At 39.3% G+C, this 24,392-nt stretch overlaps 1 protein-coding gene across 1 annotated transcript; it reads right to left on the bottom strand.

Moving 5' to 3' along the window:
• Positions 1-6,574: 6,574 nt before the first annotated feature.
• Positions 6,575-22,756, bottom strand: si:ch73-62b13.1 (Carbohydrate sulfotransferase 1-like). Its single transcript, XM_054777629.1, has 3 exons — positions 22,564-22,756; positions 14,202-14,369; positions 6,575-12,409 (listed from the first exon to the last, which is right to left on the bottom strand). Exons 2-3 carry the CDS (start codon positions 14,338-14,340, stop codon positions 11,274-11,276), a joined length of 1,275 nt encoding a protein of 424 aa, XP_054633604.1. The 5' UTR covers positions 14,341-14,369; positions 22,564-22,756; the 3' UTR covers positions 6,575-11,273.
• Positions 22,757-24,392: the final 1,636 nt, after the last annotated feature.

Genomic DNA, 24,392 nt, shown 5'->3' with positions numbered 1-24,392 from the left:
AATGTTCTGCTACTATTAAATAATATATATATATATAGTATATATAATTGTGTCCTGTCATTTATCTTTCTGTACATAAAATACAGTAAAAATGGGCATATTTCACAAATAGTCATGGAAAAGATTATGACCACCCTTGTTTCTTCAGTTTATTGATCGCCGAGCGTTTTGTGAGGTTTGAGTTATTTGAGAAGGCATTTTTGTGATGCAAATGTTTTAATCTTTTGAACGCATATTGCTTTAAGGAGCCAAACTCTTTACTTAATTGTCCCCAGCAACTAAGTGGAACTAAGTTCTTCATCACAGAAATCTGACCAGAACTGGACTTAGGAGACCAAGTGGGGCGTAAGTCTCTGTTATTGGGCTGCAATGCTGATGGGGATGTCATACAACTTCATGTAAAAAAAAAATCCAAACTATCCCTTTAAGTTCTCTCTTGACTATTGAGATGCGTCGTGACTTATTTGGCTTGATTGTAATCCGGACCCATCTGATGTTCTCCTGCAAGTAGTAGCCTGGAGCATACTGCAGTCGTGGTCAGCGTGGTCATGTTATCCATGAATGTTTGGCTAGGTGGAAGGCGGGTTCTGTTTTTTGTTCGCCCACCTCCCACCACCCATCTAGAGGCCCTGATGATGATTTCCATGGCCATTGTGAATCCCGGATGTGAGACTGTGCAGCCTGCCATGACGCCTACTTCTAGACGCTGCCATGAGTTTGTGTGGTCGGCTGTTGTAAAGCACAATTGCAGGTCTTCAAAGTAGGCTTTCACTAGAGCAGTGATGGATAATGGAATATGGAAGATGTTAAAGCATTCCCAGAGGAGGTTGTGAGGAACTGATCCAAAGGCATTAGCCAAGTCGAGGAAGGTTACATGGAGGTCTCTTTTGTCCTTCTTAGCAGTTTGAATCTGGTATGCTCCAAGCAACCAGAGAACCCTGGGATGCCGGCCTTCTGTGTAGGATCAATGTAATTGTTCTTCTCCAGGTAGGTGGACAGTCTCTGTGCTTCATTTAAAAACTGCATTCTGTGTTCCGTTGTGTTGTCATTGACGAATATTTGAATTTGTATGATGATCTGAAACATTTAAGTGAGACAAGCATGCAAAAAACTAAGAAATCAGGAAGGGTCCAACACTTTTTCACACCACTGTAGCTACTGAGCGTTCAGCTTCAGTGTTCATGATTGCAATGATTAGACTTGAAATGACTGGACGTAAACGGCTCTCCATGTCCTGATGATGACATTTTGAGTTTCTGCTCTTTTGCAGATCATAGCCTGCAAAATGTAGTGTGGAAAATGAGCAAAGAAAAAAACAAGAGATTCATATTTCAGAAACAACCACTAAAAGGCATTCATCCATGCTTTCATCCCGCAGATTTGCTGGACCATGTCGGTCCGGGATAACCCCTGCCTCGGGGTGCAGGATTATGACTGCAAAAATACGCCCTCAAATTCTCAGCATGTGTTTGGACTGGATGCTTTTTAAAGCTATTTCTTCTTAATTGTGTTTATTAGCTAAGATGGCTTAGGTACTGATGCATGGTGCATGGTATGTTATAGATCAGGGGTGTCCAAACTTTTTCCACCGAGGGCCATCTCTTTCCAAGATGCCTGGGGCCACATTGATATTTTTACATATCTTTTAATATGGTGAAAGGAAATTAAATTTAGAAATGTTGTGATTTTTTTTTTTTGTAAAGAAAAAAATAGTCATCATGTTGCTTTAATATTTAAAAAAAGGCAAGAAGGCAGAACTAAATGTGAAAATGGAATTGACAGTGACGTTGACAAATACATAACTTAATGCAGGGGTGTCCAAACGTTTTCCAGCGAGGGCCACATGGTGGTAAATGAAAGGATGGGACCTTGCCACTCTGATATTTTGTAAAGCAACACATGTCGATATGCTAAGAAGTTAGATATATTTCAAGAAAAAACTGCATCTCAGCTTTGTGATATACAGGTAGGTGAAAAAGCCTAGTATCAACTTCACTCTTTGCTTTTATCATTTTTGCTGTTTTTTATTCTTTCCAAATATTTCAGCTTTCTTCTAAAAAAAATTTGAAATGTTTTTCTTGTAATATTATCATTTTATTCCCATAATATGACTTTTTGTCCAACCTAATTTTCCAAAAATTACAGCGTTATTTTGTTTTGTTTTTAAAATATTCGTTGTTACTAAAACGGCATTATTTTTCCTCAGAATATTGCGAGTTTATTCTCGTAAAATTGTGACTTTTTTCTTGTTGGAATATATGGTTCTTAAAATTTTGACTTTATTATTGTAAAATTCCTGCTATTTTTTTCCATTTGTGCTGTTTTTTTTGTTTGTTTTTTTATTCCCGTAATATTTTGACTTTACTCCTATAATATTATAACATTTTTCTCAGCCTAATTTTCCAAATATTACAACTTTATTCCTTGTGTTGTTTGTAATATTACAACATCAAGAAAACATTTTTTTCTTTAATATTTCAACTTTATGCCACTGAACTAAACAACATATTTTTCCTCATAATATTGCGACGTTCTTCTCATAAAATTACAACTTTTGTTGTTAGATTCCAACTTCTTTCTCTTAAATTTCCACTCTATTCTTGTAAAATTACTGCTGATTTTTCAATTTTTGTTGTTGTTGTTGTTTTTTATTTTCTGGTTTTCTTGTTAAATTCTATTTTTAAAATGTGCCACAGACCAATAAAAAAACGGCTGGGGGCCGACTCCTGGGCCGCACTTTGGGCAACCCTGATCTAAACTGTAACTTTCCCTTCATACTTTTAAGTAAAACCTGTGTTGTGTATAAACCCATTGTGTACAAGCCTACAAGACAAATACAGAGGAGCTGAATATTTGCAATCTGACATGGAAAAACATAAAAAAGTATTCTCACCTGATGGTCAGCTGTCTTACTCCAGGGAAGACTGGAGGTTAGCTTTGCATCCCACAAACACCGCCCTCTGGTGGCGGAATACATTGAGCGTGAGAACCAACCTATGTGACAACTGACTTCATTCTCTGGTACCCAGTGCACGATGTACCTCGTGATTCATTGAGGCATGGTGTATATTAGTGTGGAGGCCACTATTTGAGAAAATACGGTATCAATCCGTCTATCTATCTACTGTATGTATATGTCTGTCTGTTTGTTTGTCAATCAGTGGCGGGCGATCAGGGCCAGCAAGGCCTTCGCTGCTGGCCTAAACACTATCAGAAGCACTGACCTACATTTACAACTTAAATTCTACCATTTTTTCCATGAAATTATGTTCATTTTATTCCCAACAGTCTATTATTTTCATTTAGTAGCATGTCTCTTTGCTGCACTGCTTCCAATACGTGTATGTGTATGCCAGATTTCAGTTTCTATGTGTTGCCATGTCAAGGCCAGGGCCTTCAGAATCAGTAGTGCTGGGCCATCTCATAACACTATTAGCAATGGGGCTGTTTTTTCATTTGTTTTTAATTTCAGATTTGCCCCACACGGCCAGTTAGCAGGCATAAGCCACACTCAGAGTTACGCAGTGCACTTGGACGCCTTGCCACATGAGCAGCACAGCGTCTAACTGATCCTGTTCGGACAGATACAGAGTAGTTCATCATTATGTGTGGGTAATAGGAACAAATCAGTGAGTTTAGAGAGAATGTATTGGAAGATAAAGGGTTAACTGGGGTTATATACTGCATATATTATATATATTATTAATGTTTTGTATAACTGTCACGTGATAATGGTGGTACCCGGGGTCCATTTGCAGCCCGTAGCTGTTTTTTATTGGCACATTCTAAAATGTAATTTAACAAAAAAACAAAGAAAAACAACAGCAGTCATGGAAAAATATGAGAATAATGTCATAATATTATGACGAAAAATTAAAATTTTAGTAGCATAAAGTGGAAATATTAAAGACATTTTTTAAAAGTCTCTAATGTTATGAAAAACAAACAAAACAGCTAATAAAGGTGTGTAATTTTTGGAAAATTAAGTTGAAGTTATGTTAAGAGAGCAAAGTCCAACTACTGTGAGAATAATGTCATAATATTATGTGAGGAAAGTTTACAAGAGGAAAGTTGAATCAAGTTAAATAAAAAAAAAAAAACAACAACAGCAGAAATGGAAAAAAAATGCTGTAATTTTACAAGAAAAAAGTCAAAATATTAAGAGAAAAATGTAGTGTAACGAGAATAAAATCGTAATATTATGAGGCAAAATAATGTTCATTTAGTAACATAGAGTTGAAATATATAAAAAAAAAACTGTTGTTTTTTTAAAAAGTCGTAATATTATGAGAAACAAAAAAAAAACAAAATAAAGTTGCCATTTTTGGAAAATTCGTTTGGGGCGGAAAAAGTTATAATATTATGGGAATAAAGTCAAAACATTATGGGAATAATGTCATAATATTACAAGGAGAAAATTCACGAAGATTATTTATTTAGAAAGTTGAAATATTTGGAAAATTAAGAAAAACAACAGCAAAATTGGGGAAAAAAGAGCAAAGACTGAAGTCGATAGAAATAATAGGCTTTTTCACCTACTGCATATCACAAAGCTCAGATGCAGTTTTTTCTTGCAATATATATAACTTCTTAGGATATCTACATGTGTTGCTTTACAAAATATCAAAGTGGCCCTTGCATCCTTTAATTTTTCACTATGTGGCTGGAAAAACTTTGAACACCCTGTACTAAGAGGTGGATTGGGTTGCTTAAGGCCCCGCTGAAGGCCCTGGTATGAAATTCACTGCCCGCCACTGCTATCTATCTATCTAGCTCTATGTTGAGAGCAATCCTTTTTATTAGAATCAGTTCAAAGTTCAATGCACAGTATGTGCGGGGTTGCTTGAGTGCTAAAAAAAACTTTCAGCAAAAAGTAAAGCACTGAGAGCATAAAAGTGAAATATCTAAGTATAGAAAATGGTGCAAAACTGTGGCGACAACAGACAAGCAGCAGGGTTGCATATGGAGTGCTGTCTGTGTGTGTCTGTACTGGGCGCAGGGGGGAAATAACAGTATGTGATTGAGGCCGGAGCTGCGGCTGATGCCTCCTCAGGGTCCCAGTGGCTCAAAGTGTTTTCTAAATGCTCCTTAATCTCTCCATAAATGACATCTTTGGTTTCCAGCGAGCAGAGTGAAAAATGCAGTATGTCTGTGACAGTGCCTGCGGGATTTTGGCGCGTGTGTCAACGGGGAAAAGGCTGCCGTGCTTCAAAGTTAGATAAGCTTGGAGTATTTTCTCATCATCTTCAATATCATTATTAAAACCTTTGGATGCCGTATGCTGCACTGCCTAGAGAAGCTACAACATGCTCCTGTGTGTGGATTCGAAATAGGACAGGTTAGCTCCTGTTGATTTTTCTCCAGTCATCAACAGGACTTTTCACAAGTCATTTTAACTGGTTTGTCAATATGCTGTTTGTGCTGCATCCCCCCCGACCTTTGTTAAATCAATGCCATCCTAAAAGAGGGCAGAATGTGGTGCCTTTGAAAGAGGAGAAATCGTTTGCAGCCACTTTTATGCTGCAAAGCTGCCAGTGCACATCTCCATCAAATACAGCAAACAAAGAAGCAGCGCAGGTTTCTATGCAGAATGGCTGACATGCACTTGTGTGTCAGTGTGGCAACAAGAGGGCTCATAATTGGCCAAGTTGCTGGCTGCTTGCCCAGATAGCGACATAGACAATACAGGGGCGGGCCATATACTATACCTGCAGCTTGAGGATCAACTCCAAGGACGCCCCCCCTTATCTCATTATAACCAGACTGGTTAAACCTAGTGATTGCAGGGGGACGTTAAGGCGACACCGAAGGGAAATTATGCGGCAGAGCTGATTCCATCAACAGTAACGCAACAGCATTGCTGGAAGGTCAAGATGGTGCTTAACAAAACATCAGTGGCAGCTGGTTCACACTTTGTCTGAGCTCTGTTAGCAATGTGATCTGAAGATACAGGCACATGCAACTTTGGTAAGAAGGTTTCCAAAAATGTGTGGCCAAATCAACAGCATGGTATATTGTTAAAAAGAAAGAATGGGGCACTCTGTCTTCCTACCACATCCCAGATTAATTGGAGGTTCCAAATTGTCCGTAGGTGTGAATGGTGTGTTGATTTTTGAATGCCTGTTTGTACAGTCGTCCCTCACAAACTTCACGGTTCTAATTCTACGGCTTCACTCTGTCACGTTTTTTCAAAAATATATTAATTAATAAATCATGCTGTTTCGTGGTCGACAACCGCCTATTAAAAAAAAACATTTTTTTCATGCATTTTCAAGCATAAAATGACTAACTGAACTAAAAATACAAATGTAAGGCATTCAGAAGACACATTTAAAGACACTGTGAATGATATGTAATATTCTGTACTGGTCACTAGGTGTCGGTAATCTTACTGACACACAAGCACTGGACTTGATCGCTGAAACAACAGGCTTTTATTGCAGATTTGAATGATCTCACAACAAGCACAGTAATCTCAAATGAAAAATCCCTAATAAAATCACGACAGTAGCCCACGCCAAGATAAAATCTCAACTCCCCTTGGGAACACATTTATAGCAACACACACGAGCACAAGTCTTATTTATGTCTTACAGTATATGCCTTGCTTCTGTTATGATGTCTACTATATTGGGTAATAGGAATGTAAACGTGACTATATGGGTGTTTGTTCACGTCTAGAGGGCTGTAATAATGTTAAAAACTGTATTTAGAAAGTTATGAACAGGTTTTCTATGCTTTAAACATGAACATATTATTTTCGTCTTTGAATGCCTTATATTTGTATTTTACCACATTTAGCCATATGCTTTAAAATGCTTCATTTACGCAAAACATGCGTAAATTTGCTTTAATGTGCATATTTATGACGAATAATAGCCCATAACATGATTTATTAATAATATATTTTCAAAAAACTGTGATAGAGTGAAGTCGTAAAATTCAAATGGCAAAGTGGCGAGGGAGCTGGGGAAAAATCTAACCTTCAGTATATTCATTCATTCATTTTCTATGCTGCTTGTCCTCAAGGGTCGCGGGGGTATGCTGGAGCGCAGCTGACTGGGCAGAGGCAGGGTACACCCTGGACAGGGCACATAAAGACAAACAACCATTCACCTTTTTAGAGTCTCTAATTAACCTAACATGCATGTTTTTGGAATGTGGGAGGAAGCCAGAGTACCCAGAGAAAACAGGGACAACATGCAAACTCTAACAAGGATGCCCAGATGGAGATATGAACCCAGATCTTCCAGATCTTTTGCTGTGTGGGTAACATACTAACCACTAGGCCACCGTGTATCCCACCTTCAGTTGTAATTATATTAAAACTAGTTCTTACGACATTCCATACTACTTCTTTGAACCAGTGAATGAATGAATAAAAAACTATTTTCAACAATTTATCTAGGTCATCTACTTGTATTACTGCCAGGAAAGTATAGATTTTGTGCAGTTTTTTCTCCGGCGCACCTCATAATTTTACCAGTATTGATAAAATTTTGTCAGCAAAGTCAAGGGGATGGAGAGAAACTGCTATTATTGAGTGCAAAGAAATGAGTAATTAGCTTACAGCTGACTCAGTCCACTTCCAGCTTCTGTGACAGCGAGGCAATAGAGGGAAAACGATGACATACATCTCAAGGTTTACTTTATGAGCAGTTTGTGTAGCCCTGCAGATTATATTCTTTTTAGCATGCATCCTAAATCCTGTTTCCCCCTCCCCAGCCGAGATGTACCTGGAGATAGTAACAGTGTCAGCATTTATAAGGGCAGCTGCAGGAAGGATAAAAAGGAAAGGATAAAAACACATTTTGAAGAGACAATTTTACTGCAGATTTATCGTAGTAGTCCCCACAAAGATGTCTGCTGACCATTTCAATAAAATTGCATAGATGTTTCTGAACTAGGGAGGGGATTTATTTGGTGGATTGAGCTTTAATGCTCAGAACACTCATCGCTCACAGCGGGCTACCACTGCAACCTCCACAGAAAGATGATGATAAGAAACGAAACAAAATCACACTCAGTGATGAAATTATGAGTCACGTAAAATGAGTCTTCACCCCGGAAAATACGTCTTCAAAGTTCTACATAGTATAGTAGAATAGTGTCCAGAGATGATGCCAAGGTCGATTTCTAAAAATGGAAATGGTGGGGCACTCACTGCAATCTGGCTATGCCCTTCTGTAAAGAGCAGGGACTTCATTTATCTGATCATTTTTTATAGATATAAATTTAATTCCAAATTAAACAGGTTGTTCAATATTTGCTCTTCTGGGTCAAGTTCTCTTTCGGTGAAGGACAGACTAAATGGAATGAAGTTACAATTTATTGTGCAATTATAAGATAAAAGATTTGCACTCTTCTTGATCCCATAGCACTAAAACCTGAACACTAACTCTAATGTTATCTTTAAGGATGAAAGAAAAACATTGGTGGATCTTACTTTTGTATGAATTATTTATTGTTTGAAAGTATAAAAATGTCAGATGTTAAAATGACATGCAGTCGTCCCCCGCTACATTGCGGTTTGAACATCACTCCCTTGCTCTGTCGTGGTTTTTCAAAAATTACTTGATTAATCAACGATCGCTGTTTTAATGGTTGACGATGACTTGTTAGTCAAAAAATATTGAAAGACAAGTCATATAGTATTCTGTACTGGTCACAAGGTGTCAGCAATGTGACATTGATGAGACATTACCTTACATTACATTGCCTTAACTTGCACTGCATGGAGTGAAACAAGGGTGCAGAGTCCTCCCATTGCACGTGGAAGTGGTATGTTTTTGGCTTCTTGCTTTGAACTTCCCCACTCAGTTTCAAATTTAAGTTAAGAAAAAACTGGTTAAGAATAAACTAGGTAGCTCGGTAGCTTGCTTTACTTAAAGCGGTGGCAGTCTCTTGTGTCCCTGTAGAGATCCCATAGCCTGTGCGTAGGAGTTGCTCAATGTGGTCTAAACAAAGATAGCAGTACTGTCGTGCATCAGTAGCCATTAATTAGTTTGTTGATCTATCAAGTGACAAATGTCATCATGAGGATGGATGATGATGCCATGTGCCATGTGATTGACCCACTTTACGTTCAAGCTACGTGTGAGTTATTATGTCTTATTATTGCTTATCATGTCTACAGGGCTCTAATAAAGGTAAAAACTACGTAAATATTCCATCCACGCATCCATTTTCTATGCCGCTTATCCTAATTACTGTCGCGGGTGTATTGCTGGAGCCTATCCCAGCTGACGTCTGGCGTGAGGCTGGGTACACCCTGGATTGGTCGCCAGCCAATCGCAAACGGAAATATTCCATTTAGTAATATTAAATCCTACGTTGTGGAAATTAGCATGGTCCGGTCTGGAACTAATTAATCACAATGAACGAGGGATGACAGTAAATGCCCGCAGCACATCCAATACACAAAAACTGTCCATCTACAGTAAGATGTGTGACATTCATATACATTCATATGCAAACATCATATATATAAATAAATACTAGGGCTGTCAATCGATTAAAATATTCAGTCGCAATTTTGTCCATAGTTAACTCATATTTAATTGCAATTAATTGCAGATCGAAATAAGTTTTTATCAATGATAAGTAGGGATGTAAATCTGTTAATGTTAAAGGCAGCTAGATACACGGGGTAAGATACGATTCAAAAACAATATATTTAAAAACAGAAGAAATTGATACAGTGTCGATTCGATTCGATACAATTCAACGGTTACATTTGTTGATGTAGATATTAATCTTACATTATAAATAAATAAAGAAGTCAATTCTATAAACATGTCATTCTTACAGTATTTTGAAATGTGTAAAAGAGCACATCATATTCCCAAGCATGCTGTAAGGCAGGGGTCCCCAACTACTGGGCCACGGGAAACATTCAGGCGCAATGATAAAAAAAAAAAAACACTTAAAAAAAAAGAATAAAATCATTTGTAAATAACTACATCAAATTTTATGTAAAGGGATATAAATGTTGGAAATATAGGCTATTATTTTGTTTTTATTTTTCATGTTTAATGCGAACGGCAACTTGTCCCACTTTGTTCAACAGTTCTTGAACTATCTCACATGCTGCACAGATAGACTACTATACTGTATTTTTCCCCTTTTTCTTTCTCCTCATATTTGGTCCTGAATGCTGATACTGTGTGGGAATGCATAAAGGTAAGATTTGATGACCTCATTGAGTGCTAATGTGCATATTTGTGCGGCGAACCTCTCTGGAAAAACAAACTCCAGATTCGTACTGGTGGATGGTGGCTTTGTATTAATTTAGTGCTTTTAATTTGATGTTGTTCCTGTCTTAGTTTTACACAATACCTAATAAATGAGGTAAATTAGACTGCTATATTGTTTTACTGTGTTGAAAATCTTTTCCAGTGACTAGCTAGCACTCTGCTTATGCTAGTGCTGCTAATGCTATTTAGATCCATTCTCGTCTTTAGTCACGGTCACATTACACAAGCCCCCAAATAGCTGTCCTCTGCTATGCCTGTGGGTAACTAGCAGCTCTTAACCCAAATTTTAGCACGCAGTTCAAAGTAAAAAATGGCTCGCATCTAAAAAAACACTCGTTAGTTGGGACACTCATATGCCACGGTACCACTGTATAAATGACAATAAAAAATACCGGCATTGCCCCAGTACGTTCTCGCTTCTCTCACTGGCAAGTTGACGTACAGTACTTTGTGACAACTCAACTCATAGCGACAGTAAACTTTGATCTTGTTGCGAGAGGGCTTTGAAGTTAAACTTACCATTTAAAAATTCCCTTTTCTTTGTCCATTTTTGTTCAATATTTGTTCCGCCTTGTGGCTCTACATCCACCACTGCGTGTCCTCAAACTACAGTGTGGGCCGAGCATCAAACAGGAGATGCGCACGTTAATCGCATGTCAAAAAAAACAGTGCCGTTAAAGAAAATGTCTATTTAACATGTTAACTTTGACAGCCCTAATAAATGCATATTCAATCAAGATTAATTAAAGAGGGCACATTGCACTTAGTTTGATCCAAACCCTATATATTTATTTAAGAAGTAAAGCACTGAATCAACTGTCAAAAATGAATGTTTAAATAAGTAACAGACAATTACAAATATAATTTCTACCCCTGGACACAAACATGGACATATAAATCAATAAAGTTTACAGCAAAAATGCCCAAAATTTGTGGCTCTTGAATCAAAATCAATAAAATAGCTTACAGTATTTTACTCTGACAATCAGAAACCTTATAAAATCTGGGCTCCCGACACTATGTCTGGGAAATACTGGGTTGGAAGGTCTTGGTTTCCACTAGACTGTGAGACAAGTTTCTAAGTTGGGCTGCAGAATGAACAAGTCTATATCCCAACAGGGCCAAGGTTTTGTTGCACAGATTCTGCACAGTCCTGACGATGTCAAAGCCGAGACGAAGCCTCCAGCTCTCAGCTGTCACCCTGGAGTCTCTGGTGGTGGAGTATCTATAATTCCATTCTGTTGGAGCAGACAAATTACTGTTGGTGTTCTTTGTAATCCACATTTGCACCCTGTCCTCCATCTCTAGTCCAACAAACTGATAAAGCTCTGCGGCCTTGCGCTGTGGGTTAAATGCCAGGTCCTCATATCTCACCAAAAGATAGCGTCCCTGCAGCCAAGACGGTTTCTGCAGGCCTGTTTCTGCAGATGCCAACATGTCCTTGCAGGTGCTTGTGATCTGCGATAGATCCACATATCGGGGCTGCCGTCCTGTCGCATTCCATATTTTCCAAGCGCGAAACTGATCAGAAAAAGCCATCATGCGTGAGGCCAGAATGGCTCTTGGGTCCCTTACCAGGTGGATGATCTTTAGGTCCAGGCGTGGATCTTCGGCTAAAGTTCGCAGGTCCCCCACCTCAGGGATCCGAACAGTCTTTATGGCTACGTGGCCTCTTGATAGACACGATGCCGAAGCTAAAGTGAGATTAAGTGCCCCACACTTTTTGGGACACCGTGTTTCTTCAGGAGGATCAAGTACTATTCCATCCTCTCCATCCAGGCACACCGGAGGAGAACAAAGGGCATGACTAGAGCTTCTGCGAAAGAAGGAATTTGTGACATGGTCCTGGGGCTCAGGGCGGATGTAACTCTCCATAAAGTGAAGGTCACAGTTGTACAGGTTGAGAAGGAGATCTCTGTACGCACCCAGAAGGGCTCGGCGGTCCAAACTGCGACGCAGTCTACCACTGGAGTTGGTGAAGGCTTGCTGGACGTGGTAGAGAGGTTCAAACATGTAAAAGATCTCAGGGTGGTGGTTGAGGAGCTGACCCGTGAAGGAGGAACCGCTTCGTGTTGTGGCAAACAACAGGATGTGCTTCCGGGGTGCCTCCGTGAACGTCCAGCTCTCAACGCACAAGGTTCTCCAGTTGGATTCTTTAATGAAACAACAATCATCAACATATATTAAAATCTACCACAAGCCAAAAATGTCTTGCTTGCATTTAAAGTTGTGTGAATTGTTTTGTCATCCTACCTGAACCCATCTATCCTTTTTGTCTGCTTCTACCCTTATCTCACTATCCTATCCTATCCTAGTTGAGACAGATGGCCACCTCCGTGCTTGTGTGGTTCTGTTCAAAGTTTCCTCCTGTTAGAGGGAGATTTTCTTTGCTCTTTTGCCAAAGTACTTGATCATGTGGGGTTTAGCATTTTCTTTAACGTATGAGGAGCATGCTTTGTTAAGTGCTTTGAAATAATCTTGGCAGTGAATTGGCACTATCTACAGTACCAGTCAAAAGTTTGGACAGACTTGCACACGCTATAAATGATCATGTTTGAAGATCAGATTTAATTTAATTACTTGGGCTAATTAAAATCTGAAGGGCAGTTGGTAACACCAAACCATTCCAGGCAGCAGCCTAAGCAGGGAAGCCCAGACCCTCTCCCCGGCTAGTTTGTCCAGCCCTGCCCGACGGATCCCAAGGCATTCCCAAGCCAGTTGAGAGACATAGTCTCTCCAACGTGTCCAGGGTCTTTCCCGAGGGCTCCAATTGGTCGGATGTGCCCTGAACACCTCCCCAGGGAGGCGTACATGTGGCATCCTGACCAGATGACCGAGCCACCTCATCTGGCTCCTGTCAATGCGGAGGAGAAGCGGTTCTACTCTGATTTTCTCCTGGATGCCGGTGCTTCTCACCTTATCTCTAAGCGAGAGCTCAGCCACCCTACAGAGAAAACTCAATTCAACCACTCGTACTGTACCTGCAATGATTCCTTTTGGTCACTACCCAAAGCTCATGACCATAGGTGAGGGTAGGAATGTAAATCTTTGTAAAGCTTTGACAGCTCTCCCTTCACCACAATGGGCCTATGCAGTGTCCGCACCTGTGTGCGGGTCACCAGGGCCCCCCTCTGGAGCCAGGCCTGAAGATGGGGCATGATGTCGAGGGTATGGTGGCCGGGCCTACACCCACGGGCACAGCCGGGTATAGCGAGCTGGGTGACGGCCAAAAGCGGGAACCTTGGCGGTCCAATCCTTGGCTGCAGAAGCTAGCTCTTAGTACGTGCATACGCATATCCTTCTTAGCTTCTAATGGAGGATTAGTTATTTTAAGTGAGCATTTCTTAAACAATTGTCTTCCTTACATGCATATATTTACCCACAAGTACAGTTGCTTTAGAATGTAATAATAATATTGCGTACGATACTTTTGGTCATGACATCAATCCAGGAGAATGTAAGCAACCGACACAAGTGCAAACCTTTCAGAGGAGAAGCTTGTCTTCTGGTGGTGTATATAATGGCAAATCTCTATATATAGCACAAAGAGCTAACATGTAATTACTGCTGATGAGGCGCTGATTGCAAACGGGGGTGTTACTTTAAAACACGGGGGCTCAGTGCCAGCCAGAAACAGCCACAGTATAATAGATGATTAATGGAGATAAATTGGTGGATAATTGTAAAACGAATCACGTATTTCTCATTTCTCAAGCCATACCTTTACTCTGGAATTCCTCTAGTTAATGATGTGCTTTCCTATGTCTTGTTCTTCAGCCCCAGTGTGGTTCTACTGTGCCTTCACTGAGCGCACTTTTTATTTTACACCAGCAATGACTGGTGTAAATGTCTGTCAAATTAGAGTTTCCACCTGTCACTGCCGCAGAAAGCTTCACTGCATTATTGATCTGAGATGCTGGGCGATGTGTGCACTGGTTGCGATACCTCTGTGATGTTGACTCTGACAATGATAGACGCCCTGACAGGGTCCAGACAGCGTGTCCCTCAGGGTGCGAATTGCTGTGTACTGGACCCCCAGTGAAGCACACACCAGCAGCAGCACCGTCTTCCAGGAGCACTCCATCCCGTTCCACCACCCTCGGGCTCTACATCCTTCAAATGAGACACACACACACACACGAGATTCCGTTTTGATTGATTTGGTCATCTTTACACAAGCATTCCTTTTGCTCAGTTACTTTGTTTCAGGTGCCATGCTAAAGGGCCTTTTATAATGTAGAGGATAAGGATAAGCGGCATAGAAAATAGATGGATGGATGGCTATAGTTGTAAACAAAGCAACAAATACAGTTGCAAGTTGCAAAAAAACAGCTACTTTTGTCAGTTACAGTTGTTTTCAGATACTTTTTCTCTTATGGTTAATTTAATCATGAATACCAGTGAAGATATACACATAATGGAGCTGCCCAATGTGGCGTTGGAGCGCCAAATTGTGTGTTGTGCACTTCAACCTGTTTCCTCACTGACATATAGAAGAAAATGTATTTTTTCAGATAAATACTGTAGATATATAAAATATACTACCATCCATTTGTCCCTGTGCATGAAAGTGATGGTAGATAATCACCCAAGACTCTCCATCACTCAGACAAGCAGGGTTAAAACCCACAGGTAAATGCATCATGTCACTGATAGCACTGCACTTTTTCTGTCACGCAGTCTGATCCTTGTTCATGAATGGTACCTATGTGTCCCTGTGCAGACTCATGTCTGCAGGAATGAGTCACACAGAGATCAGCGTTTGATGTTCCATTAATCACAAGCAGCACCAAACCAAAACATCTCACATTATGAGCAATTCTGTTAGATTACTGTTAAAAAAAAACAAGAGAGGGCTAAATGTTGCTTGAAATAGGAACACGTGCATTTTGTATATCTCTTGAGGTAAGGACAGAAATAGGATAGGATAGTAAATCTAGAAAAATGGCATCATTAGCATCAGTGGCATTGTCAAATGAAAAATACAAAAATACATATATGTAGGCTGCAAACCAAGAAAACCACAAGACTCAATATCTGATTGTGCTATTTTTAAATTCCCATTTCTCTTTTCTCTTTCAATGTTATTTCAATGTTATGATACAAATTCACAACTGGAAGCAAAGTTGAATTACTTTAAACAGACATGCAGACTGAACCTCATGACTCACCAAACTATAGAAGAAGAAAGAATGCATGCGCATAAGTCCGTCATCTTCCCGTTTCCAAGCCTACACTTACACACTTACGAGTGGAATTATTTCCACGGTTCATTTTGGAAAATAAAACAACAGACTATCAGGAGAATGTCGACTGGGGTGAGTCATGTCCATCGAAATATTCAGATATTATGTTGGCTTGTCGTCAAAGCTCACTTCTGGTCACATGACGTCCACGGGTCTGTGGCATCATCGTTTCTGTAAAACAGCGGTTTGGTCATCTATACGGAAACGCCAAGCTACCATTTTCAGATTTTCCCACTCTGGAAGCTACAAAAAATACAGTTTCAGGTTTTCGTGTGGATGAAAGGCTGAAACGCTAAAATACTTCGCCGTTTTGACCTGAAAACATTTCCGTGTGAATAGCCCCTGAGGGAGCGTGCAGGTGTGTCAATGTGGAGGAGGTCAGTCAGATAGGGAGGGCTGAGGTTGTTTATCGCCTTGAAGGTATGTAGGAGGGGTTTGTAGTCTATTCTCTACTTGACCGGGAGCCAGTGAAGTTGCTCTAGTATGGGGGTGATGTGGTGAAATGAGGCAGTTCTGGAGAGTTCTTGACGAGTTGAAGTTTATGGGGGGACCAAAGGAATGAGTTGCAGTAGTCAGTGCGGGAAGTGATCAGGCTATGGATAAGGATGGACAGTGAATATGGCAGCATGGACAGTGAGGGAAAGGCAAACACGATTGATATTGCGTAGGTGAAAGTAAACAGATCGAGTGGTTGATATAGGATTTATATTACAGTTCACTATCCAGGATGACACCCAGACTCTTTACCTGAGGGGAGGGGGAAACTGAGGAGCTGTCGATGGTGAGGGTGAAACTGTTGACAATGGAAAGTGATGATTTTGTTTCAATAAATTCAGTTTTGTCACTGTTGAGTTTGAGAAAGCGTGTGCTGAACCAGGATTTGATTTTAGATAGACAGCAGGTGAGGGAGGAGGGAGAGAGTATGGCGTTTGGTTTAGTGGAGCGGTAGAGCTGGGTGTCATCAGCAAAGGAGTAGAACAGGATATTGAACCTGCGAAAGATATTGCCAAGGGGGAGAAGGTAGATGATGAAAAGAAGGGGCCCCAGGACAGAGCCCTGAGGCACACCTGTAGTGTCAGTGGAGAGGTCGAACTTGAAGGACTTGAGCTGTATGAGTGCGGCCTGTGAGATAGGAGTGAAAGCAGTCGAGGGGGGTGTGAGAGATACCAATGCTTGACAGTCTATTGAGGAGGATGGGGTGTGAAATGGTGTCAAAGACCTCACTCAGGTCAATAGGGATGAGGATGGAGACTAAGCCAGAGTTGGCAGCAGTGAGAAGGTCATTGGTGGTTCGTAGAGGGAGTTATGTGTTAAGTGAAGGTGAAGTTGGGAGACAACAGTTTTTTTCGAGAATTTTAGAAACAAAGGGAAGGTTAGGAATAGTGCGAAGGTTTTTGTAGTTGTTTGGGTCTGAACCAGGTTTTTTCTAAATAGGGGTAACAACTGCAGTCAACTCCAGAACTGTGTCCCATCACAGTCTTGAAATGTGATGGGACAATACCAGTGGAAAGTGAAGCGTGAATAATGGCAGAAATTAGGGATACCAAGGAGGAAAGTCAGGATTTGACTAAGATTCTGGGGAAAGGATCAAGTTGACACATGAGGGACTTGAATCTGTGGATGAGGTCAGCGATTTCTGGCGAGTTGGGGAGTTGAAAAGTAGAGAAAGGTTGGCAGTTTAAGAGAGGTCCAGGTGGAGAAGGAGGCACAGAATTACAGCATAATAGCTGGTGAATGTTACGGATTTTTTCAGTAAAAAAAACTGCATGATTGAGTTGCAGGTGTCGGTGGGATACAGGTGGGGGGGTGGGGTAAGGCGGTCTAGTGGTTGGAGAAATTTGTTGAGCAGAGAAAACAGGCTCGTGGTGTTACCCTCATTAGAACTAATAGTTTAATTTGGTTTGATTCATCAAGTACTTGGGTTTTGTTTTGTGAATGACAAGACCGTTTTTTTATGGAGTCGCACAAGCTGCCGACCTTTTGCCTTCATTGACCGGAGTTCAGTATACCAGGGAGCAGATGAGGAGAAGGAAACAGACCGAGTTTTCACTGGGGTGTGAGCATTTAAAATGCTGCTTAGTTCATTATTGTAACATGCTGCAGGCTCATCAGGCATGGAGAGATAGTCCAGGAGTGGAATATTGTCAATGTTGAAGCACAGAATATCGACGTTGATGTCCTTAATATTCCAAAATGTGATGAGCTGTGGAGACTTGGTTGCAAAGAGAGGAAGGACAGTGTTGAATGAAAGAAGGAAGTGGTGCGTTACATGCAGTTCATCAAAAATCCCTAATAAAAGCACGGGCTGCTGTTGTGGCTGTAAACCACAGCCAGCTCAAACTCAATTCTGAACCCCCGGCGTCACGGTTTTGCGTATTACTAGCCTAAATTAAGGATTTTCAAGAAAAATGGCTAAATGAACGAAATACAAATACAGTATAATGAATTCCGAGCTCATTCAAATTGTGATTTGTAGTATTCCACAATGGTCACTAGGTGTCAGTAATGTTACCCTAGAGACTGGTGTATTGTGTATTTCTAAGCTGCTGTTTAGAGTGTGGGCTATAGAGGGCAGTGGTGTTCTGAATGTTGGATTAGAGCTTTCAGGAAACAAACTGCTCAGAGAAATATAGGGAACACAAACAATCACAACATATGAGTCTATATTATGTCTTATTTATGTCTTATATGTCTTATTTTCTGTTATTATGTGTACTATATTGAGTAATACAAGTGTAAAGGTGACTGTAGCAGTGTTATTTCATGTCTAGAGGGATCTAATAATGTTGAAAACTGTAGTTTCCTATTGCTCTAACTACAAAAATATAAATAAGTACTCATACTTCTTGGAAATTCACTTATCATGGTCCCAATTAACTGCGATGAAAGAGTGATTACTTTAGCCACCTTCTTTTTTTCCCTTTAGAAAAATGCCACGAATCCCAGTTCTTGTCCCATCTCCAGCCCTTCCCTGGCCAAGCACCCAGGGTGGTCTAAGAGGGGGCTCAACGTCTCGGCTGGGCTTGCCATTGCGCCCGTCCAATGGAGGGGTCTCAAAGACACCACTGGGCTTGCACTCCCAACCGTCCCCCTGACTTTTCCAAAGGGTTCGTACTTCTGTTTCTGTTTGGACTGACTTCTTTCATTTTCCTCAAATGATGTCTGCAATCCATCCCTTGAGGGGAGGGTACTGTCATAGTTTGTTATATATGTTGTGGTTTGTGCTGTCTGTGCATTTGTGTGTCATGATTCGCGCTTGTGTTTTGACCTGACCCTGTGTCAATCAACTTTCTCCTCCCTCTCACGTCTAGTCCAGGTGTGTCGTGTTCTCGAATTATTCTGAATATTTAGCTCCCGGTTTTATGTCTTGTCTTTGTCTTGTTGTCATTTTTCAATTCTGGTGAGTCAACCCATGTCTATAGTTATTATTTTCTAGCTCTGTGTTTTGGACATCACTAACTACAATTTAATATTTTTGTATTTTGGATCCTGAGTTACCCAATACATTGGAATTCAACCTTTTTTGAGCAGCATTCAACTTTTGCCTTTATTGCTTTGTTGCTTTATCGCCTTGCCCTTACATTCCGACCGTGACACCAAAGCATTTTTAACAGCAATTTTGTTATACTGCCCTTCTGTATGGTCTTACAGCCATGCAGCACTGAATAGACGTGCAGCTCACATCTTGTCTATACTGTGGTGTGGTGTTGTCTACATTTTAATTAAGCCAGTATTTAGCAGGAGTTGGTAGATCAGGGGTGTCCAATGTGCTGATGGGGGGGCATTAGCGGCCTGTGGCACAATCTAAAAACACAATTTAATAAGAAAACTAAGAAAAGAAAAACAAAAGTAAAAATGGATTTTACAAGAATAAAGTCAAAATATTAACAGAAAGAAGTAATCTAATGGGAAAAAGTTGCAATTTTATGAATTTGATGAGAATAACACAATATTATGACATCAAATATAAGTCACAACTTTACGAGAATAAACTCTTAATAATATGAGGAAAAATAATGCCATTTTAGTTGCATGCATTTAAAATATTTTAGAAAATCAAATTTTTTAGTGTCATAATATTAAGAGAAACAAAAAAACAAATAAAGTTCTAATTTTTGGAAAATTAGGTTGCGGAAAAAGTCATATTCTTATGGGACTAAAGTCAAAATATTATGGGAATAAAGTCATAATTACAAGAAAAAAATGTAAAGGAAAAACAGCAACAGCAGAAATAGAAAAAAATGGTTGTAATTTTACAAGAGTGAAGTCAAAATATTAAAAGAAAAAAGGTCTAATCTAAAAAACATGGTCATTTTAGTTGCGTAGAGTTGGAATTTTTAAAGTTGTAATGTTATGAGAAACAAACAAAACAAAATAAAGTTTTAATTTTTGGAAAATGTTGAGTAAAAGTTAAATTATGGGAATAAAGTCAAAATATTATGGAAATAAAGTCAGAATATTATGAGAAAAATGTTCACCAAGCTCATTTGAGAAGAAAGTTGAAATATTTGGAACATTTAAAAAGAAAAGAAACATTTAAAAAGAAAAACAGCAAAAATGGGGACTAAAGAGCCGAGAGCAGTTCTTAATACACTTTTTACCAATATCACAAAGCTGAGATGTAGTTTTTTCTTTAAATATATAGAAATTGTTAATATACATATCTACATGTGTTGCTTTAAAATATCAAAGTGGCCCTTGAATCCTAAAAAGTGTGTTTGGGGGAAAACTTCCATCCAGCCAGTGTCACAGTACATGTTGGAATTCATGTTTCTCTCAATAAACCGCAGTGCCGGCAGCACTCATGCAGCCCCAGCACGTTACTCTGTCACCATTATGACTGTGGACACAGCATACTATCTTGGTAGTCACCTGTGTCGACACAAGTTTTATAAATTGTATCTACATTAATGTCACAGCTGAATCACTACTCCGTATTAAATGTAACCCACATGTCGGTAAAACAGGAAAAACAGCACAATCTGATGCATCTGGTATGTGGCACTGTGCCATCTCTCGCTCTTCAAACAACAACGTGCCTGCTTTCTTTGGCCTGTGTGTGCTGCGCAGCTTGTGGCTGGCCAGTAAGAGTCATCTTGTTTTCTTTCCAGTCATGATCAAGGCTGGAAGCTCCCACACCCTGCTACCCCACCGGAGAAGGCAAGACAGATGCTTCACTGGATTACAGCAGTTTGATTTTCAAGTCCTCTACTCTCCCGTTTCTCTGCTCCGACACTGGAGCTCTGACACTATTGCACATTGTTTTGTAGCCCTCTAACATACATCCCACACCCAGTGTTTGTAGGGGATCATAAAAGCCAAAAACAAAGCATCCTTCCGAGAGAGAGCCGTAAACGAACACAGGTCCTGTTGAGATAAAATAGCAACAAATGTGTTGGACATACAGTAATGGCATTGGTGCAAGGTGCACACTCAGTGGAACACAAGGCAACAAATGAGGTCAGAGGTAGATGATGAGGGTGGGACTGAGGGATTTAGGATGCAAGTGATGAAGAAACGTGACAGTGTTTGTGATTTGTCCATTACTGTATGTAATACTCAGTATGCTCTGGCAATGCTGTTTATAGGTAATCAATGGTGATCTTTTTTTTTTTACCTGTCACACAAACACCTTAAAAGACATCAATGCTGCAGGATGAAAAACAAATGCAAAAGAAAAAGGCCATGCAATGCAAATGCAACAAAACCCACACGTGCATGCATGAACACCTGCAAGTTCACGGAACAAAACGTAAGTCTGGCAGGGTGCCAGGGCAGCGAGCCCCAAAGACATGATGCCCAAAAAGTTGGCTTACTTTCAAAGAAGCAAAATTAAAATGTATATTTTTTTTTTTGTTAAAAATTTGGTCTCAGTTGCTCTTTAATACTGCAAAACATTATATTATTTTATATACTTTATATTATATTGATTAATTTATTATAATGTATTAATTAGTCAATTGAAAATATATATTTAAAATGATTACAATTATTTAATTATTAATAAATATTATTCTAATTTAAATATTTACTTGTAATATAAATATAAAAATATTTTCTATATTCTAATAATTAAAAATAAATAAGTTAAATGTATAATCATTACAATAAGTAATTTTCTTTGATTACTAATATTTACACACATAAACATTAGAATACTAGTGTTAATATTACAGCCTAGTAGGGTTGTTTTGGGGTTTATGTGTGTTTGCTGCCATTTTTTGGTGGTTGTTTTCGGTTCTGCAGCGTGTATGTGATTGCAGTATGTAAAATTTTCCTGTTGCTTTTGTGTTGTGGACGTGGACGTGCAATTGCCCCTATCGGCCACCGTAAATGCGGACATAAATGCCGAACCCTTTTCTCTTTTTCTCACACACATGGTCAGTACTGAAAATAAAAAAATCAATATATAATACAGTTTAAAATAAAAAGGCTAAAATTGAAAAATACACAAATTTTTGTAAACAATTTAATTAAGTGATTATATAATTTTAGAGTTTTAAAGGAAACACGAGTGTCCCAAAACTTGGCACACTGTATGAGAACACGACCAAGGACTAGAGCAACCCCACGGATTAGGCAAAGGATTGATCTTGTTCGGCAATATTACTCTAATACACAAACACACACACACACGCACACACACACGAAGAAACTAGAAAAAACAACGGAGACAAAACTTAATCGGATTAAATTTGCAATCATTCAAACAGAGAGCCAGCAACACGTCATTCTCTAGGGGAAAAAACAACAACAAAAAACAATGACAACTGTGAAACATTCGTTGATAGAAGTCTATAAAATATAAAAGGTATCAACGAGTCTCATTAGTAAACGGTATAACACGAATAAACTGGTGGACACATTGAACTTCTTGTGAACCTTTCCACACGGATTACAGCCAGAAAGAGTGGGAGAAAAAAGGCGAACACAGCAGTATATGTTGTATAGACATAAATAACACAGTACATTGTATGACAGCATCACGCACAGCTCCTCAAATAGTCCTCATTCATCCTTAAAAAGCCACAAAAGACGTACCGCGAATTGTTTTAACTTACCCCGATCGTGGTCCTTCTTCGGGGTGTTTCTTCCCCTCTCTCCAAAAGTGTGATCTGAGCCGGAGAAGGTGTAAGTGATGGAGATGCGCTATTGATGAAGAGCAACGGGAGGCTGAGTGAAGAGGAGGAGGAGGAGTAGGCGGCAACACAAGGCTACAGGAGTCTCCAGATTGGATGCGAGATGGCATTGTAGCGCATCATACTGCACCTTTCAAACAGTGCACGGTGCATGTCCTGTCTTCATAAACAATGACTGCTTTTAGTTCTAGGTTCCATTTATTGTATTTTTCAACTCTTTTAAATTTTTAGAATGTCCCACACCAGTGTATTGGAGGTGTCTTGGCCAAAATCACTGGGGTAACACTTTTCGACCAGATATAGTTCAATATTTAGCTCACTTTTGTCACAATTGAGGTAGACATTGTACATCGAAATCATAAATGTAAATGTTAAATCTACATATTAAATGCAAATGTTTAATGTACATGTAATGTAATGTACATAAATCAAAATGTAAATGTTATATATAAATGTTAAATCTGAGTGTTAAAAGTAAATACTAAATGTAAATGTTAAATCTGAATATTAAAAGTAAATACTAAATGTTAAATTTACATGTGACATTTAAATGTAAAATGTAAATGTTAAATATAAATCTTAATTTGAAATGTAAATGTTACCTGTAAATGTTAAACCTAAATGATATATTTAAATTCTAAATCTAAATGTTAAATATAAATGCTAAATGTAAATGTAAATGTTACATGTAAATGTTAAATCTAAATCTAAATTTGAAATGCAAATGTTAACTGTAAATCTTAAATGTAAATGTTATATTTAAATTCTAAATCTAAATGTTAAATGTAAATGTTAAATCTAAATGGTAAATGTAAATGTTAACGCTAAGTGTTGAATCTAAATGTGATCTCTAAATGTTAAATCTAAATGTTATGACTACATTTTAAATGTAAATGTTAAATCTAAATCGACATGTATGTAGACCAGTATACCAGTATGTCCCTGATGTTTTTCCTGGAGAGAAGTGGCTTCTATGCCACCTTCTTGACACCAGGCCATCTTCCAAAATGTTCCACCTTACTCTGTGTGCAGTTGCACTCACATCTGCCCGCTACTGTTCTTGAGTAAGCAGTGCAGCGATGGTGCCTCGATTCCACAGCTAAATCACCATTCAGAGACAGTTGAGATGCTTGCTGGACTTTGTTGGCCGCCTTCTTCACAACAACGAACTTTCTTGGAAGCCTTCTTCACAACAATTAAACCTCTTTCCTTGCGGTTCTTGTGTGATAAATGGTTGGTTACGGTGCCGTCTTACTAGCAGCAATATCCTTGCCTGTGAAGCCCTTTTTGTGCTAAGCAATGATGACTGCACGTGTTTCCTTGCAGGTAACCACGGTTAACAGAGGAAAAACAAAGATTTCAAGCACCACCCTCCTTTGTAAAGCTTCCAGTCTGTTATTCTCACTCAGTCAGGATGCCAGACTCATCTCCAGCCTTTGTTGTTTTCAACACTCTCACCTATGTTAACCAGAGAATCACTAACAAGATGTCAGCTGGTCTTTCTGTGGCAGGGCTGAAATGCAGTGGAAATGTTTTTTGGGGTATTAAGTTCATTTTCTTGACAGAGACTTCGCAATTAATTGCCATTTACCATATCTTCACTCTTCATAACATTCTGGAGTATATGCAAATTGCCATCACAAGACCTGAGGCAACAGACTTTGTGAGAATTAATATTTGTGTCATTGTCAAAACTTTTGGCCATGACTGCAGACATTGATCATGCTTCTTGGAAGCAGCATTCATCAACT

This window comes from Dunckerocampus dactyliophorus, chromosome 5 (assembly GCF_027744805.1).
Source record: "Dunckerocampus dactyliophorus isolate RoL2022-P2 chromosome 5, RoL_Ddac_1.1, whole genome shotgun sequence".
Classification (NCBI taxonomy): Eukaryota; Metazoa; Chordata; class Actinopteri; order Syngnathiformes; family Syngnathidae; genus Dunckerocampus; species Dunckerocampus dactyliophorus.
The sequence above is the reverse complement of the archived record's forward strand: the minus strand, read 5'-3'. Positions and strand labels throughout refer to the sequence as shown.

Coding starts and splice junctions, on each gene's coding strand:
- si:ch73-62b13.1 (XM_054777629.1), bottom strand. CDS start 14,340: ATGGAGTGCTCCTGGAAGACGGTGCTGCTGCTGGTGTGTGCTTCACTG. Junction 12,410..14,201: donor TCAGAGTCAACATCACAGAG/GTATCGCAACCA, acceptor GTTTCATTAAAG/AATCCAACTGGAGAACCTTG.